Source organism: Eptesicus fuscus, chromosome 4, assembly GCF_027574615.1.
Source record: "Eptesicus fuscus isolate TK198812 chromosome 4, DD_ASM_mEF_20220401, whole genome shotgun sequence".
NCBI classification, from domain to species: domain Eukaryota; kingdom Metazoa; phylum Chordata; class Mammalia; order Chiroptera; family Vespertilionidae; genus Eptesicus; species Eptesicus fuscus.
Genome location: NC_072476.1, coordinates 69,428,287 through 69,449,229, shown reverse-complemented (window position 1 = coordinate 69,449,229; position 20,943 = coordinate 69,428,287). Strand labels below are relative to the sequence as shown.

The 20,943-nt window shown below is 44.2% G+C and overlaps 1 protein-coding gene across 1 annotated transcript in view; it reads left to right on the top strand.

The window, feature by feature from the left end:
* Positions 1-20,943, top strand: part of MSH3 (mutS homolog 3) — a 139,792-nt gene that overhangs the window by 15,702 nt on the left and 103,147 nt on the right. The window contains exon 8 of the mRNA XM_008162085.3: positions 1,155-1,321. Within this exon, the coding sequence (XP_008160307.2) occupies positions 1,155-1,321 (167 nt within the window). The remainder of the gene's footprint in view (positions 1-1,154; positions 1,322-20,943) is intronic.

Here is a 20,943-nt window from a genome sequence, read left to right as displayed (position 1 = left end):
TTGCAAAGTAATTTGTATATGAGATTTATTTACATGTGTTACTATAGTAGTTCTTCCATTTGTCAATTGCTTTGTTGTATTACATTTTATGATCTACAGTTTATTCATTTTTTTGTTGTTGATGTATATGCGTTTTTTTTTTCCAGTTTTAAGTCGTACAGAGAACACTGCTATAAACCTTTTTGTACATGTGTCTGAGTTTCTCAAGAGTATATACTTAGGGGAGGAATTACTGAGTTAGGGAGTATAGATGTTTCAACTGTCCTTAGAACATGCCAGGCTGTTTTCAGAAGCAGCTCTGTCAGTTGACTTTCCGTCAGGCATATATGGGTGTAGGGATTGGTTATTTTTTTCTCCTGTTAGCTAATATAGTCTGTAACTAGCCCCATACATTTCTTAAGTGGTTGAGAGGGTGGCCTGTGGAATCAGACTACATGAATCTTGGCTCTGCCACTTTATTGTCCTGTGACTTTGGGTAAATTACCTAAGAACTTTTTTCACTTGTTTTAAATCACAGTATTTTCCAGTTTATCTTTGCTATTATTGGCTTGGGGTGAGAGGGGGTGGCTTTTAGTTATAATTATTCCCTGGATAGACTGTCTACTTGGAGTTCATTCAGAGTTTGTTGTATTTTTTGTGTGCAAGAGTTACAGTTTTTATTTATTAGTTTTATATAATTGGTAAGTAATTTACTACTACTCTTGTGGCCAGGTTACTAGGAACATGTCACTTCATACTTTTAGTGATGACGGATGCTGTTTGTACAGTGCTTTATAGTTTACAAAGCATCCATGTTTGTTTTCTGATTTAAACCTTTTAATAACCCTCTGAGGGAAGTAGGCTGGTTTAGTCCCACCCAGAGAGGAGGAAACTGAGGGTTTGGTAACTTGTCAAAGTCTCTCCGTCAGATTTGTTAGATCAAGGAGGACTTGGACTCAGGGTATTGCTCTAAATTCCCTTCTAGCATGATTTGGATAGTAGTGAATATAACTTTTTATTAAGAGTCTGAAAACAGACAGATTTCAAACACTTTAGAAATGGAGTACATACTTGTGAGTGTACCATCTTTGCTGTTTCCATGCTTGCTTATGCTGTGTCAGTTACAATTGGGAGAAATATGTTTTCTGTGACATTGCATTTTTATTTGTTTTCAGGGAGTGCAGCCTGCCACAGGTGAGGTTGTGTTTGATAGTTTCCAGGATTCTGCTTCCCGTTCAGAGCTAGAAACTCGGATATTGCGCCTGCAGCCGGTGGAGCTGCTGCTTCCATCACAGTTGTCAGAGCAGACAGAGACACTCATCCACCAGGCCACAGCTGTTAGGTAAGTTGGCACATCCCTGGAGAACAATGAAGATTTTGAAACGTAGGTTTAAAGTTGTTAAAAGGTTTTTACTTATGCCGTGGCCAGATGGCTCAGTTGGTTAGAGTGTCATCTAGTACACCAAAAGGTTGCAGGTTCGATTTCTGGGCAGGGCACATACCTAGGTTTCAGGTTCAATCCCCAGTCAGGGTATGTATGGGAGGCGACCGATCAATGTTTCTCTCTCACTCCAATGTTTTTATTCTCTTTAAAAAAAAAAAATCAACAAAATGAACATATCCTTAGGTGAGGATTTAAAAAAAAAAAGCTTTAAAGAAAAACAGAATTACCTATAATATCAGCTTAATGTAGGCCTTTAGAAGTTGATCTTATTAAAGGAGTTTAATGATATTATTTGATAAATAACATTCAGTTTTTGGAGATAAGTTAGAGTTCATTTCTTAGAGTGTTTATATAACTTTGAAAATGTCTTATCTGTGCTACAAGTTTCAATTTGTGGTCGTGTCCATGAGTTTGATTTATTAGATCTAAGGTCACACCTCTTATTTATAAGGCGGTATGCGAGGTAGGCACTGTGGCATATGGGGGAAGAAGATGTGGTTGAGGTCTATGTCTGGCAGACTTTAAAATCCAGCAGGAGAGACACATGTACATACCTTTCTAGATTCACAGAGCACCATGTATATAGAGTGACAAATGTGAAGGTGTCTAGTTGGGAAGGTTCTGTACTGTCACCTGGGGGAGTGTGGTGGGAGAAGAGACTGGGAAGGGCTGGGGCTCCAGTGAAGAGGACTTCATGTATTGAGGAATTTGGACTTAAGGCTATGCGGGAGAGCCCATACAGATTTTTCAGTTAGCAGGTTGACAAGTCAGTTAGAAAATCAAACAAATTGATTGACGTTCTACATGTTTCTTTGTTTTTAGAGTTCAGAATGTGTCTTTTTCACTTGACTTGAACGTTTTTTAAAGTAGCTTTTATGATATATTTTTCTGATTACAATACTAATCCATGTTTATTTAGGAGCTACAAAAAAGAAAGATGAAAATAGTAAGTCAAATACTATAGCCCAGATAATTACTGCTGAACATTTTTGTGTGTATTATTTCCATGTATGTATATCATCTTTTTTTTTTTTTAAATGAACTTGCATTTATGTTTTAAATCAGTTTTATATACTGTTGTTTTTATACTTAAAATTTCCCATATATTTTTTACTTTGGCAAATTTCAAACATATACAAAATTATACAGAATAGTGTAGTAAACCCACATGAATCTTATCAACCAACGTCAACATTTCTCAACTCAGCCAATCTCACTTTATCCATACCCCTACTCCTTCCTTCCTTGGATTATTTATTTGAAGCAAATCCTAGAGAACATTATTTTATCTGCCAATATTCAGAGGGTACTCATGAAAACCAAATGACTACATAACGTTTAGTCATATGTTAAATGGATCGTAATTTACCCATTCTCATTTTGTTATGTTGCATTTATTTATTTTTTTAGTATTTCCAATATTGCTATGATGAATATCCATGTATAGATATATTTGTGTGCATTTCTGATTATTTCCTTAAGCTAAATTCCTAAAAGTGGAATTACTGAATCAGAGGATATAAATATTTATAAAGTTATTTTTTTAAAGATTTTTTTTACAGATTTTTAGAGAGTAAGGAAGAGGGAGAGAGAGAGAAACATTGATATGAAAGCAAAACATCGATTAGCTACCTTCTGCACGCCCCCTACCTGGGATTTAGCCCATAACCTGGACATGTGCCCTGACTGGAAATCAAACCAGCAAACTTTCGGTGCACGGGATGACGCCCAACCAACTGAGCCACACTGGCCAGGGCTAAAGTTCTTGATCGCTTGCAAGTTGTACTTCCACCACTATAGCATAGGAGAGTTGTTCGAACCCTCGCTAACATTAGGGTGATCATTTAAATAATCTCTGCCAATCGGATAGATGACAAATTCCGCATCAAGTTTCCCTTGTTTGTTCTTAATCCTTTTCTGACAGTGAGTTCAAACTTGAATAATTAAAAGTCAGACAGTAGACTTATAAGCGATATTGCTTTTATAGAGCTAAGAAGATTAAAATCTCTAAAAATTTTTAAAAGATAATCTTCTCAAACTTTATTTCCAATATTTCATGTCTTTGGTTTTGTTAATTTTCAAAAAAAACCCCCAAAACTGAATGTATATTTGCTTAACTCAGATATACGGTTGACCCTGATGAACTCAGGGACTAGGGGTACCGACACCCCACCCCGCTCCATAGTTGAAAATCAGTGTACTGGGTAACTTCTGATCCCCCAAAACTGAACAAGTTGGTTAAGTTTCTGAATCTAGGAGGGATTGCTTTCAGGACCCCACATGGTTACCAAAAACTACGCATGCTCAAGTCCCTTATATAAAACTGGAGGCCCGATGCACGAAAATGTGTGCAAGAGTAGGCCTTCCTTCCCCTGGCTGCTGGCACTGGCTTCCCTCCGGCACCTGGGACCTGGGATTCCCTCCTCTGGCTGCTGGCAGGCACCCAGGACCTGAGATTCTTCCTTCGGGCTGCTTGCAGGCACCCTGGACCTGACCTGGCTTCCCTCGGGTTGCCCACAGGCATCTGGGACCCAGCCTGGCTTCCCTTGGCCACCTGCAGGCACCCTGGACCCAGGCTGGCTTCCCTCTGGCGTTGGCTTTGTCAGGAAGGACATCCAGAATGACGTCCGGAAGACGTCCGGTCTAATTAGCATATTACCCTTTTATTATTATAGATTATTATAGACTAGAGGCCTGGTGCATGAAAATTCATGCACTGGGGGGGAGTGTCTCTCAGCCAGCCTGCCCCCTCTCACAGTCCGGGAGCCTTCAGAGGATGTCCTACTGACGGCTTAGGCCCATTCCCTGCCTTAGGCCTCCCTCTGCGGGAGGCGACCGGGCCGATCAGGGGAAGGTGCCACTGCTGCTGCCTCTGGCCTCCCTCTGTGGGAGGTGACTGGGCTGATCAGGGGAAGGTGCTGCCCCCATCACCCTGCTGCTGCTGCCACTGCCGGCCGCCGTGGCTCCCGGCCCTCACAGCCGCCATGGCTGCCGGCCCTCCTCGGCCCTCACAGCTGCTGTGACTTTGTCCGGAAGGACGTCCAGAAGACGTCTGGTCTATCCGGTCTAATTAGCGTATTACCCTTTTATTAGTATAGATGGTGCAGAATAATGCATACAGGTGGCCCTCCACATCCTCAGATTCCAACCGTGGATTGAAAATACCGTGTTTGATCCTCAGTTGGTGGAATCCATGGATGTGAAACCTACTGGTATGGAGGCTGACTCTATTCATTGAAAAAAATCTATATATAAGGGGACCTGTGCAAAATAAACAAAAAAAGAGGACCTGTGCAGTCCAAACCCATGTTGTTCAAGGATCAGTTGAATCAACACTTTCATTTCTGATTTCTACTTATTTTTATAAAACAATAAAGGCAAAATTTAATAAAATATCAAAACATTCCACAAAGACATTGCCAGAACTGAATTATTTGGCTGACAGACAGCATTGCCTGGTGATATTCTTCAATGTTTATTCATCAAATGAGATTTAAAAGCCATTTGGCATACTAAAGATAGTTTGGGTGCCACATGTGGGTTTCCCAAATTTCATGGCTGCCTTTGTCTTGTTTTAATTTGTATTTCTCTGGTTATTGAGAGTATGTAATTTTTCCTGTGTTTAGTGACCACATTTACATTTTTTTGTTTGCATATAAGACTAAGCAAAGTCAAAAGTCAACCCACATTTCTGTGCAGTGTCTACAGCTAATCTCTGTCAATGGACAGAGTGGAGTAGTGGAGACTCAGAAGTTAAGTGGACACATAGGTGGCTCCTGTTACATAGGCTTTGGGTTGGAGAGTTGGCTCTTCCCCTTGGTGACTTTGGCTAAATTACCCAACTGTGTTGTCCTTCAATTTCCTTTTCTTTAAAATAGGGATAATAAGAGGATTATCCCTATAGGATTGTTGTGATTAATATATGTAAAGTGTGTAGTGTAGAAAGCTCTCTGTAGTAGAACCTATTCTTCTTCTTCCTATCAGCCATTATTTCTTTTAATATTGCCTCTCTCCTGGTTTCTTCTGGAATTCCTATCAGAAGAAAAATGTTGGACCTTCTTGTTCTTCTTTCTGTGCCTTCTCCCATCTACAGCTGTTTCTGATATTATTTTGGCCCTTGGGGATATCCTCTTTTCTTTTTAACCCTCTTTAAGAAACATTAGTTATTATATTTTAATTCACTATTTCTTTTTTTTTAACTCTTAGAATACTTATTAAATGTATGATTTATAAGAAGGATGTTGTTGACTAAAGGCAAAAATTTTCACTTACAGTGAGCATGAAACTTTTAAATGGGTAAGGTTTACATCCATTTTCATTTTTTAAAAGAGTATTTGCCCCTTTAAGATTATATCATAGTGTGTGAAACACTGTTGAGACTGATGTCACCAGAAATTCCCAGTGCATTGATTTCCCAGAGATTTTTCACCCTGTGATTGTACTGCAACAAGTGAGCATCATTGAGGTGCTGGGATACAACCAGTACTTGGATTTTGAATGGTTTACCCCTTTCAAATGGGAAAATCATCTGTCTTCCTGTCCCCAGTTATTATTCAGGTTTGAATTGCAAACCATGACTCTCCTGTTGTCTTCATTGAAGCGTGGGTTAAAGTGGAAGGCCACATCATTCCCTCTCTTGAAATCTAAAACAAATCTGTTTGCATTGGGTTTTATTGTACCCATAACTGTTACCAGCAGGCGAGGCATGACTCCTCCAGGGAAAGCCAGTTCATAAGGCACAGTCAGTGGTCCAGCAGGGACACCAGTGGGGCTGGCACCAGGGTAGGCTCCAGAGTCCACACCCACTTGGTTGTCCGGGATAGGCTCCTGGTGCATTTGGTCCAGGATAAGCAGTTGCTGTACGACCAGGGTAGGCACGGGAGGTGCCTGTCCGGGGTAGTTCCCAGGAGCTGCGATAAGTGGCTGTCCAGGGTAAGACCCAGGATAGGCGGCCCCCGGGTAGCCTCCTGCCCCAGCAGGCTGGTTTCCCCATGGACCCGGCCATCCTTGAGGGTTGGGGTTCCCGGACCCAGGTGTGGCATCATTAAGTGGAAAACTGTCTGCCAGTTTCCCTGCCCCTCGGCACTCGCTGGCTTGCTCTGGGTGTGGCTCCTGGGGAGGTCGTGTTGTCCTCTTAATGCACTGTTTCTATGTGATTTTAGTAGACTGGACCAGTTAAGTCCCCCATGGTTATGATAGCATTACATTATTTTTACACTTAGATCTCTTGGCATTCTGAAAATACTTCAATAATCATCTAAATTTTAGTTTAGTCAATTTATTTTTCTTTTAGAATTTAATTTAATTTTAGCATTCAGAATGCTTTAATTCATGTTTCTTTATTTTATTTAACTGTGTGAGGTGTGGTCCTACCTTAATTTTCCCCCCAAATGCTAGTGGATCCATAAAACTTAACCTTTATCTACCTGAGATACAAATCACAGCCATGTTAACAAAGAAAAGAAAAAAAAAAATCAGCAACAGGGATAAGAATGCTTTTAATAGTAGGTGTGAACAACATACCTTGCCAACATTCTGTTCCATATTTACTACCGGTAAACAATATAGTATTGACTTTTTGAGAAAAGTTGTTTGTTTTTGGTGGTATCTTCTTGTCTGTTTTCAATAATGATAGGTAGATTCTTGTGTCTCAGACTTAGAATCTCTTTTTCTTCTGCTGTAAACTTGAAGGTAAAAATAGCACAATTTTTTTCAGTCATTGGTTGATATTTTACTAATATTGAAGAAATAATAAAGCTATGTGATGAAAGGAAGCAGAATGACTTGGAATTATGGAATATACATTTTAAAGTACATACTTGTGTGTGTGTGTGTGTGTGTGTGTGTGTGTGTGTGTATTCTTAACTTTTACCACAAGAGGTCTCCAAAGGATTTTGTATATTCTGTGTATTGAATTTAATGGCTGCTGAAACCTCATTTGTCATATGGTAATTTGACAGAGGGTAATTTAGAATAACTATTAGTCAAAGTTTGTACTAAGGTAGATTTTTTTATTTCTAAATAATGATAAACTATCAGTTTTTCTTAGGTTAATTATCTTCATTTAAACGTGTTTATAAGATTTCAGCTTGAATCTTAGGAAATCAACCTTATTATCTTGATTGTTACTCTTTCTGTTTGTCTTGAGAATATATACAGAAAAACATTACAGAAAACAAATGTGGTCCAGGCCCCCATTCATGCTAGCAAAGGCTCCTTTAAAAAAACCATTATGGTGATATTATGAGTAGTTCAGCTTTTCTTTTTTGAAATTTCCACTATTACTGTTGAAATATTGCCGAAACCGGTTTGGCTCAGTGGATAGAGCATTGGTCTGCGGACTGAAAGGTCCCAGGTTCGATTCCGGTCAAGGGCATGTACATTGGTTGCGGGCACATCCCCGGTGGGGGGTGTGCAGGAGGCAGCTGATCGATGTTTCTCTCTCATCGATGTTTCTAGCTCTCTATCCCTCTTCCTTCCTCTCTGTGGAAAATCAATAAAATATATTTAGAAAAAAAATATTTTTGCAAGAAAAAACTTTTTAGCAACTTTAATAAATAGTTTTGGAATTAAATGTAAGCTTCAGAATGCTGTCATGTGATGAAGGTGTACTACCTTCTTATGAAGTTTCTCCTTCCTTGCTTATTACAAAAGAAATTGGGTATTAAAGCTAAAAATCAAAATTATTTGGACACTTAACACCAAGTAAATTCAGAGCTGAGAGAAGGGCACACATCATGAGCAGAGTCCTGATTGGAAAGAGGAATGTCCCCGGAGCAGGGACGGTTTGTAGGTGGGTTATACAGGTAGAGCCGAGTTGCACCTGGTTTACTTACCTGGTATAGTTCTAACTGGTTCACAAATAAACATGTTTTTACTTTCATAGTTAAATATTTATTTTAATGTGTACTAAAAACGTGCAATTAGGAATCAAATCTGTGATTTCATAAATTCGTATGGCATAGAAAAATCTTAAGTTGATATTTGAGTTAAAAATTGTATATTAATTTAACAAAACCCATTCAGATGTAGTAATAATGTGCTTGTGGATGTGGCAACAATTTGAAGGTGGAGGGGCAATGGCTTAAGTTAGGGAAATGTGTAGGGGCAATCTATGTCACATTTATCTTGTCATTGTGATTCTGTATGCGTTTTAGATAAATGCAACATAAATGGGACCATTGCTTGAATGAAAAAGAAAATCTGAACCAGAGTTTAGAGAAATACAAATGATGAATTTGAGGTCTAGAAATGGCCTGAGGATGGTTCACTTGCCATTTTTTCGTAATAGTTCACTTTTCTAATTAAGGTATTTTATTCTTCCTTCAAGTTTATTTTTTAATTTAGACAGCTAACAGTACATTTCAATTGATTATCCCTTTCCTGTCCCTATAAAATATCTCTATTCATAGATATTTCCAGTAGATTCTCAACTTACTTGTACATTCTCTGAGTTGCACATCATAATTCATTCATTCATTCATTCATCCTTAAAAATTTTGATGGGGTGCTTACTGTGTGCCAAGTTCATTGCTAGATGGTGAAGATATAAAAATGAGTAAGATCCCTGCCTTCCAGATTCTTATAGTCTAAGGGGTGGTAGTCATGGAAGTAAACAATTACAATGAAAGTGGCAATTATTAAGGTCTTATGGAGTAACTGGTGCCTGGAGAAGCTGGGCAAGGCAGATGAAGGTGTGAGAGAGTGTGATTTTCTTAGGGGGTAGAAACTAGTTTGGCTGGCTGCTCTGCCAGAGTGAGCATGGTAGCCTGAGGCAGGACAGATGTGGAGTTTGGGGAGAAAGGTAATGTAAAGTGAAAGTGAAGGAGAATCCAAGGTGAAACAGCAGAGAGAAAGCATTGTTAAGGAAGGGTTGGATAAACGTTTCCTGTGAAAAAGACTGAGAAGGGATGGCTGATGGTAGAAGCTATGTCTAATTATTTTTGTGTCCCCAGCATCTATCATAGTAGCTAGCATATAGTAGGTACTTAAAAATGCTTGATGAATGAATGATTACACAAGTGACTTTTGGAATAAGGAGAATAATGGGTATTTCCTATTTGTTTTCCTTATAAAAAATGATCTGGTTTTATAAACACAGAGATTGTGGTATTGGCTAGAAATTCATACATATAACATATATGATGATAAATGTGTATTTAAATGGTATGGGTGTATCCAGCTCATTTATGTCTTTTGGGAAGACCATATTAATTGCCTAATATTTTTTCCTTATTGTTTTTATTCTTCAAAAATTAAGGAAAAATAATGCCACTTTAAATTAGTTTGTTTAGACATCCTAACATTTCCATGGACATTCCCTTGCAGTAAACATTAATGGAATGTACATGGTTAAGCTATCCTGGACAAGGAATTAGATAATGATTAAAGATTAATATTGATGATCACAAGGTCCCAGCCTCATCTCTGGCACTCAAAACCTTTGCTAGTGCTATCAAAACCTTTAATAGTGCTCATTAGGAAATCTTTTTCTTCTTCTTTCTATTCTGTCTTTCTCATCTTCCTTATTCCTTGTTTCTAGAGTAGAAGATATAAAGTTGACTGCTGTGCCATTCTATTTCATTATGCTTATTGCATAATAATTTCACTTTACTATTCAGAAAATTTAGAATTAAAAAATTGATTGTAGTAGTAGAGATGGTAGTGCATTAAGTAGTAGAGATAAATCTCATACATAGTAGGAAAATGTCTCTAGGAAAACATTTAAAGAGTAAGTCATCGTAATAATAAAGAAATCTATTTTGTGTTGATTTCCTTTTAAAAAGTATACTAATTCCTTCTATGGTGGAAATGTCATTGTATTTTTAGTAGTGTTTTTTGGTACTGATAGTTTTTATATATCTAGTTAGCACTTTTAATGGGTGTGCTTAACTCATATATAGGAAAATCCAGATTTGAAAATATGATAAATAAATAGGGATAGTTACTCTTCAGGAGTGTTTGCTACAGGGCTTATCTAAATAAGGAACCTCCTTGTGCATTTTATTGAGTGTTAACTCCACAGGAAAAGCTCTACTTGAAAAGCATAAATGGGGTATACATGTAATAGGTGTATTGATAGTAGTGGAATAGGAAGAGCCAGCATTTGAGGAGTCTGGAGGAATGATCTGACTGATTATGACAGAGAACTCTCAAGGCAAGGCCAGACAGCTTGAACAGAAAGTTGGGAAGCAGATGTGTGAGATGTGCAGATTATCCTGGGTTTTCCAGGTGGGCCTAATTAATCAAGAGTCTTTTAAATGTGGAAGAGGCGGAGGAAGAAGAGTTCAGAATGATGCAGTGATGCAGTGTTTGACCCAGCAGCACTGGCTTTGAAGGTGGAGGAAGAAGCCATGAGCCAAGGAATGTAGTCTGCCTCTAGAAACCAGGAAAGGCAGGGAACCAGGTTCTCCCCTAGAGCCTCCGGAAAGGAGCACACCCCTGCTGACACCTTGAGTGTAGCCCCGTGAGACTGGTGTTGGAATTCTGAGTCACAGAACTGTTAAGATAATAAATGTGTGTTGTTTTAAGCCACTAAGTTTGTAGTATTGGTTAGAGTAGCAAAGAAAGAGTACCGTACTTTCCAGCGTATAAGACGACTGGGCGTATAAGATTTTCCTGGGTTAAAAAGTCGTTTTATACGCCGGAAAATATGGTATATTGGACTATATTGATGGGATTAGATATAATGGATTAGATATATTGGACTATCGTATTTTCCGGCGAATAAGACAACTTTTTAATCCAGGAAAATCTTATACGCCCAGTCGTCTTATACGCCGGAAAATATGGTAATACCCTAGCAATATGTGTGGGTATTGGGTAATGATGTAAATTGTTTTTGGTAAGGGGGATTGTGGCTTTAGAGAACTTTTTGTTAATGAGTAGCTGTTTCCTGGAATTAGGTCAGACCACTGCCTCTCCTCCTTGGATGTCCAGTTTCTTCTGCCTCATGTTTCACACTAGCTGAAAATTGACAGGGGTTTAATTCTGTTCAAGTAGACATTGCTTTCTTGGAAAATAAGAATGTAAATCCTTGTTGTGGTTCTGACTGAAATATTGGGGATTTTGAAGGACTTTTAAGTCTGAGCAATTTCTAGTTGCTAAGTCAGGGTATCGTTTATGTATGAATTACCTTATAGGTAAGTATTCTTTACAGTCTTTTATGTAACTCTTAACTATCAACCCCCGCATATCACAAAGTTTACTTGTGGGTGATTAAATTGACTAAGACAAGAGATTGCCCCTCATACAGAATAAAATCCCATTTCTTCTACTTGCCAGAGAACACTGGGAACAGCCTGGCCTGCAGGTTGATTGTCATATTCTGCCTCCATCCCACCCACTTACTGCTACAAAGAGACACAGAGCTTAGCCTCTCATCACATTCACATTCTGTCACTTTCCTGGAGCTGCCGAGAAAAGGGCTCCCTTAGAGTAGTTCCAAGGCTCTGTGCTTCTAGGAGAGAAACTTCCATCTTGCTTCCTGCTTGCATATTTCCTTCCACGTTATCTTTTCTTTTGTGCTAACGATGCATAGATTTTACTTCAGGGACCTGTGTGTTTGTTCACTCCTGCCATCATCTTACATACTAAAATACTACTTTTGTCAAAGTGCTGATAGATTACAATGCTCTGCAAACACACAGATAGAAAGAATGATCTTTTAAAAGCTACGATTTCAAGTTAAATATTGGCTCTGTGTAGAAAACAGTGCTGAAATGCAGTGGTTCCATGGGGCTGTGGTAATGTGAGGTGTTCATTGGATGTCTTCTAACCTCAGTGGTGGAAAACTTACTGCCTGTTCTCCAGGTGTGTAGTGAGTGCAGCTTCAACTCCCAGAGTTCTCTCTGTGGCTCAGGGTGTCTAGATGCATTTTCTGTTTTTGTTCTTAGAGGCTCTAGGCCTTGCTGATTGCCGTTAAGCGATTACAGGTGCTTTTTGCCTGATCAGCAGTTCTTACCATATAAAAATCAGAATTTAGACAAAAGAGAAGGAGGTGGTGATTTTGTTTTACAGTGATTTTTCACTTAGAGACTTTTAGGTATTGTCCATTCTGATTTTTTTTTTTTCTTTTTAAATTTCTTTATTGATTAAGGTGTCACATATTTGTCCTCATCCCCCCATTCCCATCCCCCCCCTCCCCACGCATGCCCCAACTCCCTGTTGAACTTAACCGTTGGATAGGATCATATGCATGCATACAAGTCCTTTGGTTGAACTCTCCCCCTCCCCCCACCCTCCCCTATCCTCCCTCTGAGGCCCGATAGTCCGATCGATGCCTCCTTGCTTCTGGTTCTGTTCTTGTTCCTCAGACTATGTTGTTCATCATTTCCCCTAGATGAGCGAGATCATATGTCACTAGATATATACTTATGAGAACTGAATGTGAGACAAGCAATAATAGTTATGCTGACAGGCAAATGAATCAGTCTGTAGTGAGTTTCTTTCTGGACCAACAGTTCTTTTGAGACCCAATTTCAATGTCCACCAGTTCCTTATGTGTACATGTCAGCACTGACCCCTCAGCTCTGGATGGTGGACAAATGGTGGTAACGGAGGTCCGACTCCCTCTGGTTTGGTCTCGGCCGGACCCAGGGGCACGGCTTCACCCGGACTAAGGGGCACGTGGCCTCACCCGGATCTAGGGACACATGGTCTCACCCGGACCCAGGGACGCTTGGCCTCTCCCAGCCCCAGGGGCACGTGGCCTCACCCGGGCCTCGGTGCACGAGGCCTCACCCGGATCCAGGGACACATGGTCTCACCCGGACCCAGGGACGCTTGGCCTCTCCCAGACCCAGGGGCACGTGGCCTCACCTGGACCTAGGTGCACGAGGCCTCACCCGGATCCAGGGACACATGGTCTCACCCGGACCCAGGCGCGCTTGGCCTCCCCCAGACCCAGGGGCACGTGGCCTCACCCGGGCCTAGGTGCACGAGGCCTCCCCCGGATCCAGGGACACATGGTCTCACCCGGACCCAGGCGCGCTTGGCCTCCTCCAGACCCAGGGGCACGTGGCCTCACCCGGACCTAGGTGCACGAGGCCTCACCCGGATCCAGGGACACATGGTCTCACCCGGACCCAGGCGCGCTTGGCCTCCTCCAGACCCAGGGGCACGTGACCTCACCCGGGCCTAGGTGCATGAGGCCTCACCCAGATCCAGGGACACATGGTCTCACCCGGACCCAGGGACGCTTGGCCTCTCCCAGACCCAGGGGCATGTGGCCTCACCCGGGCCTAGGTGCACGAGGCCTCACCCGAATCCAGGGACACATGGTCTCACCCGGACCCAGGGACGCTTGGCCTCTCCCAGCCCCAGGGGCACGTGGCCTCACCCGGGCCTAGGTGCACGAGGCCTCACCCGGATCCAGGGACACATGGTCTCGCCCGGACCCAGGGGCGCGTGGCCTCTCCCAGACCCAGGGGCACGTGGCCTCACCCGGGCCTAGGTACACGAGGCCTCACCCAGATCCAGGGACACATGGTCTCACCCGGACCCAGGGACGCTTGGCCTCTCCCAGACCCAGGGGCACGTGGCCTCACCCGGGCCTGGGTGTACGAGGCCTCACCCGGATCCAGGGACACATGGTCTCACCCGGACCCAGGGACACTTGGCCTCTCCCAGACCCAGGGGCACATGGCCTCACCCGGGCCTAGGTGCACGAGGCCTCACCCAGATCCAGGGACACATGGTCTCACCCAGACCCAGGGACGCCTGGCCTCCCCCAGACCCAGGGGCACGTGGCCTCAGCCGGGCCTAGGCGCACGAGGCCTCACCCGGATCCAGGGACACACGGTCTCACCCGGACCCAGGGACGCCTGGCCTCCCCCAGACCCAGGGGCACGTGGCCTCACCGGGCCTAGGCGCACGAGGCCTCACCCGGATCCAGGGACGCCTTGCCTCCCCCAGACCCAGGGGCACGCGGCCCCACCCGGGCCTAGGTGCACGAGGCCCCACCCGGATCCAGGGACACATGGTCTCGCCCGGACCTAGGGGTGCGTGGCCTCTCTCAGACCCAGGGGCACGTGGCCTCACCTGGACCTAGGTGCACGAAGCCACCCGGACCCAGGGGCGCGTTACCTCTCTCAGACCCCTGGTCGCGTGGTCTCACCCGGATCCAGGGGCTCACGGCCTCACCCGGACTCGGGACCCAGCCTTACCCGGATCCAGGGGCCCACGGCCTCACCCGGACCCAGGGTTCAGCTTCACCCGGACGCAGGGGGACATTACCTCTCTCAGACCCCTGGTCGCGTGGTCTCACCCGGATCCAGGGGCGCACGGCCTCACCCGGACTCGGGACCCAGCCTTACCCGGATCCAGGGGCCCCCGGCCTCACCCGGACCCAGCGTTCAGATTCGCCCGGACCCAGGGGCACATGGCCTCACCCGAACCCGGAATCCAGCTTCACCTGGACCCAGGGGCGCGTGGCCTCACCCAAACCCAGGGGCGTGAGGCCTCACCTAGACCCAGAGGCGTGTGACCACATCTGAGCCCAGAGGCTCGCAGGCTCGCCTGGACTCGGGTCTCAGCGGGGTTTCGTCTTCTTGATCCCAATTCCTGTTGGTCAATTCCCTCTCAGCAATTCCTTCGGTCATTTTCTCAGAGCTCCAGGGCGGCTGCCGCAGAACTCGTTGGGCGGCGGGCTCGGCAAGGCTCCGGTGTGCCCGGTGCACGGCGGTGGGCTGGTCCGGTGTCGCTGCGTCGGCCCTTGGGTCTGCAACGGTGGCCGGTCGCTGAGCGTGCGCACCTGGCCACTTCGGGGCATTGAGATTCTTGAAGGACTCGGAGGTCAGCAAGCACGGAGTCTCCCACCCCATGTCTCCCAGGGGCTCGTCTGTCCGTGCTCGGCAGCGAGTGGAGCCGTCCCCTCAGCCGGAGACCGCCGGGGGAACTGCGCCGAGCACGTTCCAGGCCGCCATTGTGTCGCCTGAGCCATAGTTCTTAAAGTGTGGACTTTGGGTCACCGGCATCAGCATCATCCTGCGTACCCCTCTCTTTTATTCTAGTTGTAGAGCATCTGCTCAGCCAGCCCCCCGGTCTTTCTGGCTGGTGTCTGCTCTGCTCTCCCGTCGTAGTCTCAATATTGTTGTGGTAGGCAACGATCAGGCTGCCGCCCTATGTCTCCATCTTGGTCCTCCTTTGTACAGTTAAGTCTTGATTGTTGTTGGTGTCACTGGGAGGAATTGTCCTCCAGGCCAATTGGCCGTGAGGACCCTCTTTGTCTATATAGGAAGAGTTGCTGTGCAGGAGACATGTTTGTGGGCCGGGTCTTGATGCAGCAATGCCTTGGCGCTCACTGAGTCTGCCTCTAGAATGCCTCCCTTATGCAAGTGATTGAAATCTGGTGTCATCTCACACCAACCACTAGATGCCCTCGTTTCTGGGTCTCCAATGTAGTGTGGGTCAGCCACTACCTGAGGCACTCAGCAGGAAAAAGCTTCTGCTCAGCTTGGCTGGGGCGGAGCTACAGGGTGGAGCCTACAACCTTGGCTTCCTGTCAGCCCCGCCCTATGAGGCTCCTGCGTCTGTGTCCCTCTGTATTCCTTGCAAACACCTCTGAGAGAAACGCGCCCTGGAGTTTCGCCCACTGCCAAACAGTCCAGTCCCTCCCCTAATGAATCTGGACTCCCAGATTCTCGCCTGGAACTGGGTTTCAGTGTAGTTGGAACTGGGTCTCAGCGCAGTCTGGCGCCCCTGTCTCCTTCCCAGCAGGGCCACCCAGTGGCGCAGGCAAAAGTCCGTCCTCTGCGCACCTTCCAGTGCGCGCGTCTGGAGCTGCCGCTTCTCTGTGCCTCCGCCACCACAGCCCAAATTCATTCCCCCAGTGTGCGCCTGGCTTCCCAGGGTTTCGCCCGGAACTGGGGTTCAGTGCAGTCGGAACTGGGGTTCAGCACGGTCCTGAGCTTATGTCTCCTTCCTGCTAGGGCAGTTCAGTGGCGCAGGCAACAGTCCGTCCTTTGCGCCCCTTCCCGTGCGCGCCTCTGGAACTCTGCCTTCCCCCGCTCCTCTGTGCCTGCGCCCCACAGCCCAGATTCATTCCCCCAGCCTGCGCCTGGCTTCCCAGGGTTTCGCCCGGAACTGGCGCTCAGTGCAGTCGGAGCCGGCGCTTAGCGCACTCCGGAGCCTTTATCTCCTTCCTGCCAGTGAACGCCGGCCAGGCCGTCAGCCGCCCCTTCCTCTCCGGCTCCATCCTCCCCGCAGGCGCGTGTGCTCGTGTCTCCGCCAGTTTCTCCATACCTCAGGCTTTTACGGCTCCCCCGATTGTCCCCGTGGCCTTCTCCTTCCCCCCAGCTGTGGGCATTTCAGTCCGCCAGCTCTCCTGTGGTTCTGGACGATGTCCGTTCTGACCTCTAGTTGTGCCTTTGAAATTGTTGTGCCCGGCTGCAGGTTAGGTGTTTAACCTATGCCGCCATCTTGGTTTCTCCTGTCCATTCTGATTTAATTTGATGTGTTTAAAGAGCAAGTTATTAAAAATATTTAAAATAATCCATTTTACAAAAATTTGATTTGCAAACCCAGTCATTGTGTAAGGTAACATACCTGAGGCCAGAAGTATGGCACACTTTCTCCCACCCAGTCTCTTGCCCCTCACTCCGGGCTCTAGCTACACCAGACCAGTTGCCATGCGCTGTAGAGATGCCATGCATGATGGGAGAGACACACAACAGTGGTCTGAGCACGGAGTCTGGGGCCAGACAGCCTGTGTAGAATCCCAGTTTCCTCGCTTATTAGCTGTGGATCTTAACTTCTCTGTGGCTCTGTTTACTTGTTCAAAAAGGTGTGTGTGATAACAGAACTGTCTCAGGGAGTTATAGTGAAGCTTAAATTAGTTAATGCATGTAATAGACTTAGAACAGTGCTTGGAACATAGTAAGTGCTCAGTAAATGTTAGGTCTTAGTGTTTATTCATCATTTATTTTTCCATCCTTCTTCACCTATTTTTACATTGTGCAGTGTGCTTTCCCCACATCTGAATGTTAAAATATTATATATCTCAACAATCTTATTACTTTTGTGAAGCTGCCCTGCAAGTTTTAGTTGTGGCTCTAACCTTGGCTGTACGTTGGGATCACCTGTGGATAGTAAGTACTGATGCCTGCATTTTAGTTCTGTGCTAGAGCTGGCTTGTAGTGGCTTGTGAGGATGAAATTTTCTTTCAGGTTGCTAAAGCCTTGGTAGTTTAAAGTCAGTCACGATCAGAATGTTTACACTCTTAAATGGTTAGATCCTACCTCAGCATACCAATCCTCCTGGTACTCTAGTGATTTGTTATAAGCATCTCCAAATAGCTGTTAAGCCTTTTATTATTTTTTTTTAATTTATTTTTTTATTTTTATTTTTTTAATGAATCTTTATTGTTCAGATTACAATTGTTTCTCCTTTTTCCCCACTTATCTCCCCACCACCCAGTACCTACCCCCCCTCTGCCCTTACCCCCCCCCCCCCGCTGTCCTTATCCATAGGTGTATGATTTTTGTCCAGTCTCTTCCCATACTCCCCACACAGACACCCCTTTCCCCCTGAGAATTATCAATCCACTCCCATTCTATGCCTGATTCTATTAAGTTCACCAGTTTATTCTGTTCCTCAGATTTTTAATTCACTTGACTTTTAGATTCACTTGTTGATGGATATGTATTTGTTGTTCATGATTTTTATCTTTCTTCTTCTTTTTCCTCTTTTTAAAGAATACCTTTCAGCATTTCATATAATGCTGGGTTGGTGTTGATGAACTCCTTTAGCTTTTTCTTATCTGTGAAGCTCTTTATCTGCCCTTCAATTCTGAATGATAACTTTGCTGGGTAGAGTAGTCTTGGTTGTAGGTTCCTGCTATTCATCACTTTGAATATTTCTTGCCACTCCCGTCTGGCCTGCATGGTTTCTGTTGAGAAATTAGCTGATAATCGTATGGGAGCTCCCTTGTAGGTAACGAACTGTTTTTCTCTTGCTGCTTGTAAGATTCTCTCTTTGTCTTTTGCTCTTGGCATTTTAATTATGATGTGTCTTGGTGTGGTCCTCTTTGGATTCCTTTTGTTTGGGGTTCTGTGTGCTTCCTGGACTTGTAAGTCTATTTCTTTCATCAGGTGGGGGAAGTTTTCATTCATTATTTCTTCAAATAGGTTTTCAGCATCTTGCTCTCTCTCTTCTTCTGGTACCCCCATAATTCTGATGTTGGTTCGCTTGAAGTTGTCCCAGAGGCTTCTTACACTATCTTCAACTTTCTGAATTCTCTTCTCTTCATGCTTCTCTGGAGGAGTGTCCTTGGCCTCTTTGTATTTCAAATCTTTGAGTTGATTCTTGCAATCCTCTAGACTGCTTTTGGGTCTCTGTATAATATTTTTTATCTCAGTCAGTGTATGTTTAATTTCTAGTTGGTCCTCATGGAATTTATCGGCCTTTTCCATGAAATTCTTGAAAAACCTTATAACCGTGGTTTTGAACTCTATGTCCAGTCGCTTGTTCTCCTCCATTTCTTTGGTTTGTGATCTGTTTCCTTGCCTTCTCATATTCTCTGCTTCCCTGAACTGGTAGGGTAGTTTTGTGTACTAGGTGTCCTATTGGTTCAACGGGTCAGCCTCCCAGTTACCTGAGGTGGACACTCTTGGTGTACACTTGTGTACTGTGTGTCCCCCAGCAGGAGCTACAGCAAGGGCTAGTTTTCTCCTCCTTTGCTTGGGCGGTTTTGGAGCAGTCTGACTGGAGCTGCAGTTAGTTTGGTTGGGCTGCTCCAGAACAGGCCATTTATATGCAGAAGCCGCTGTGTGGAGCCTGGGCGGGTTTGTAGAATGTGCGGGGCGGGGCCTCAGGGCAGGGCCTCAGGGCTGGGCGGGGTCTCAGGGCGTCACTAGGCTGGGGCGTGGCCAACGGCAATGGCTGCCGTCAGCCGTCTCTGCCTTTCCACTTTTCCAAGTCCCTGCGCCCCGCGCTCCAGCGCAGTAAACAATGATTGCTGGGCGCACCTCTGCAAAAAAGTCACTCTCACTTTCCGACCCGATGGCCGAGAGTCCAGCTTCTCCCCGTAGGTGCCTGGGTCCCCCGAGTGTCCCCAGAAACTGGCTTTCAGAGTGATCGGGAGCTTGTCTCCCTGCGGGTTGAAGAAAAGCCTCGCACCCAGCCGCCCGCCGCCAGCCCGATTCGTGTGCCTCCGTACCTCAGCTTTTCAGCGATTGTGCTCCTTTCTCTTCTTAGTTGTAAATCTTCCACTCAGCCAGCTTTCCCGTGGTTCTGGGTGGTAGACGTTTTTGTCTTTTAGTTGTATTTTTGAAATTGTTGTGTGAGGCAGCAGATTAGTTGTTTAACTATGCCGCCATCTTGGTTCCTCCGCTCAGGTTGAATCAAGCCTCTTAGTATACAGTGCATTAGTTTGCTGGGACTGCAGTAACAAAGTACCATAGATGGGGTGGCTTAAAAAACACATACTTATTGTTTCACTGTTCTGGAGACTAAAGTCCAAAATGAAGATGTCAGCAGCGTTGGTTCCTTTTAAGGGCTGTGTGGAAAGGATCTAGTCCAGGCCTCTCTCCTTGACTCATAGATAGCCATCATCTTCCTATATCTCTTCATGTCATCTTCTGTGTGTGTGCCCATGTGTCCAAATTTCATCTTTTTTTTATAAGGACACTGGTCATATTGGACTAAGACTCACCCCAGTCACCCACTTTAACTTGATTACCATTGTAAAGATTCTATCTTTAAATATGGTTACATTCTAATGTACTGAAGGTTAGGAGTTCCACGTATGAATTTTAGGAGGACATAATTCAACCCATTTCAATACAATTCAGTTTCTTTCTTTCTTTTTTTTTTCCATTTGTCCCTCCACTACTTGAACAGTGAAGATTTGTTGACTTAAATTGAGAAGGAAATACCAGTTAGCTGGATGGGAGAAATTATTTTTTTTTTATTTGTGTATTAATTTTTATTCATTGTACTTATGAATTCCAGATAGTCAATTTGTTGATTTTATTTTATTTTTTGAAGCAGCTCTTTCTTGGGATAACATTAAAGTTAGTATTTATAGAGAAAAACATTAGAAAGAGTAGTCCTTTTAGGTTGTCTGAGGCAGGCATGAGTTTGTCAATTAACTCAAAAGGCATATGATTTGAGTGTAATGGTTTTGATTTTATGTTGATTGTCAAGAAAATGCTTTTAATCATGCATGAGAAAGATGTTTCAGATGCATTTCCATTGATCTGAGAATATTTTAATGCTGATTGTCCTCTTTAGGTACATAAGTCTTTGGCATTCTCAGAAGAATGGTTTCTTTTGTTTTTTTCTCAAAGACAAATATAATGTTTGGTAATAATTTTGTGGTTGTGCAATAGAAAAATTTTTTATCTACAGGAAGCATAAATTATTTTTAAAAATTTATCTCATGTTAGGATGATTATATCATATACATAAAATGACATTTAAACTATGATAATCTCAAAGCATGTAGATATGGAGTGTACTTTTTGAAGTTATTGGTAAATATTTTTCCTCAAATGAGGTACTTTTCTGCACTATTGTTT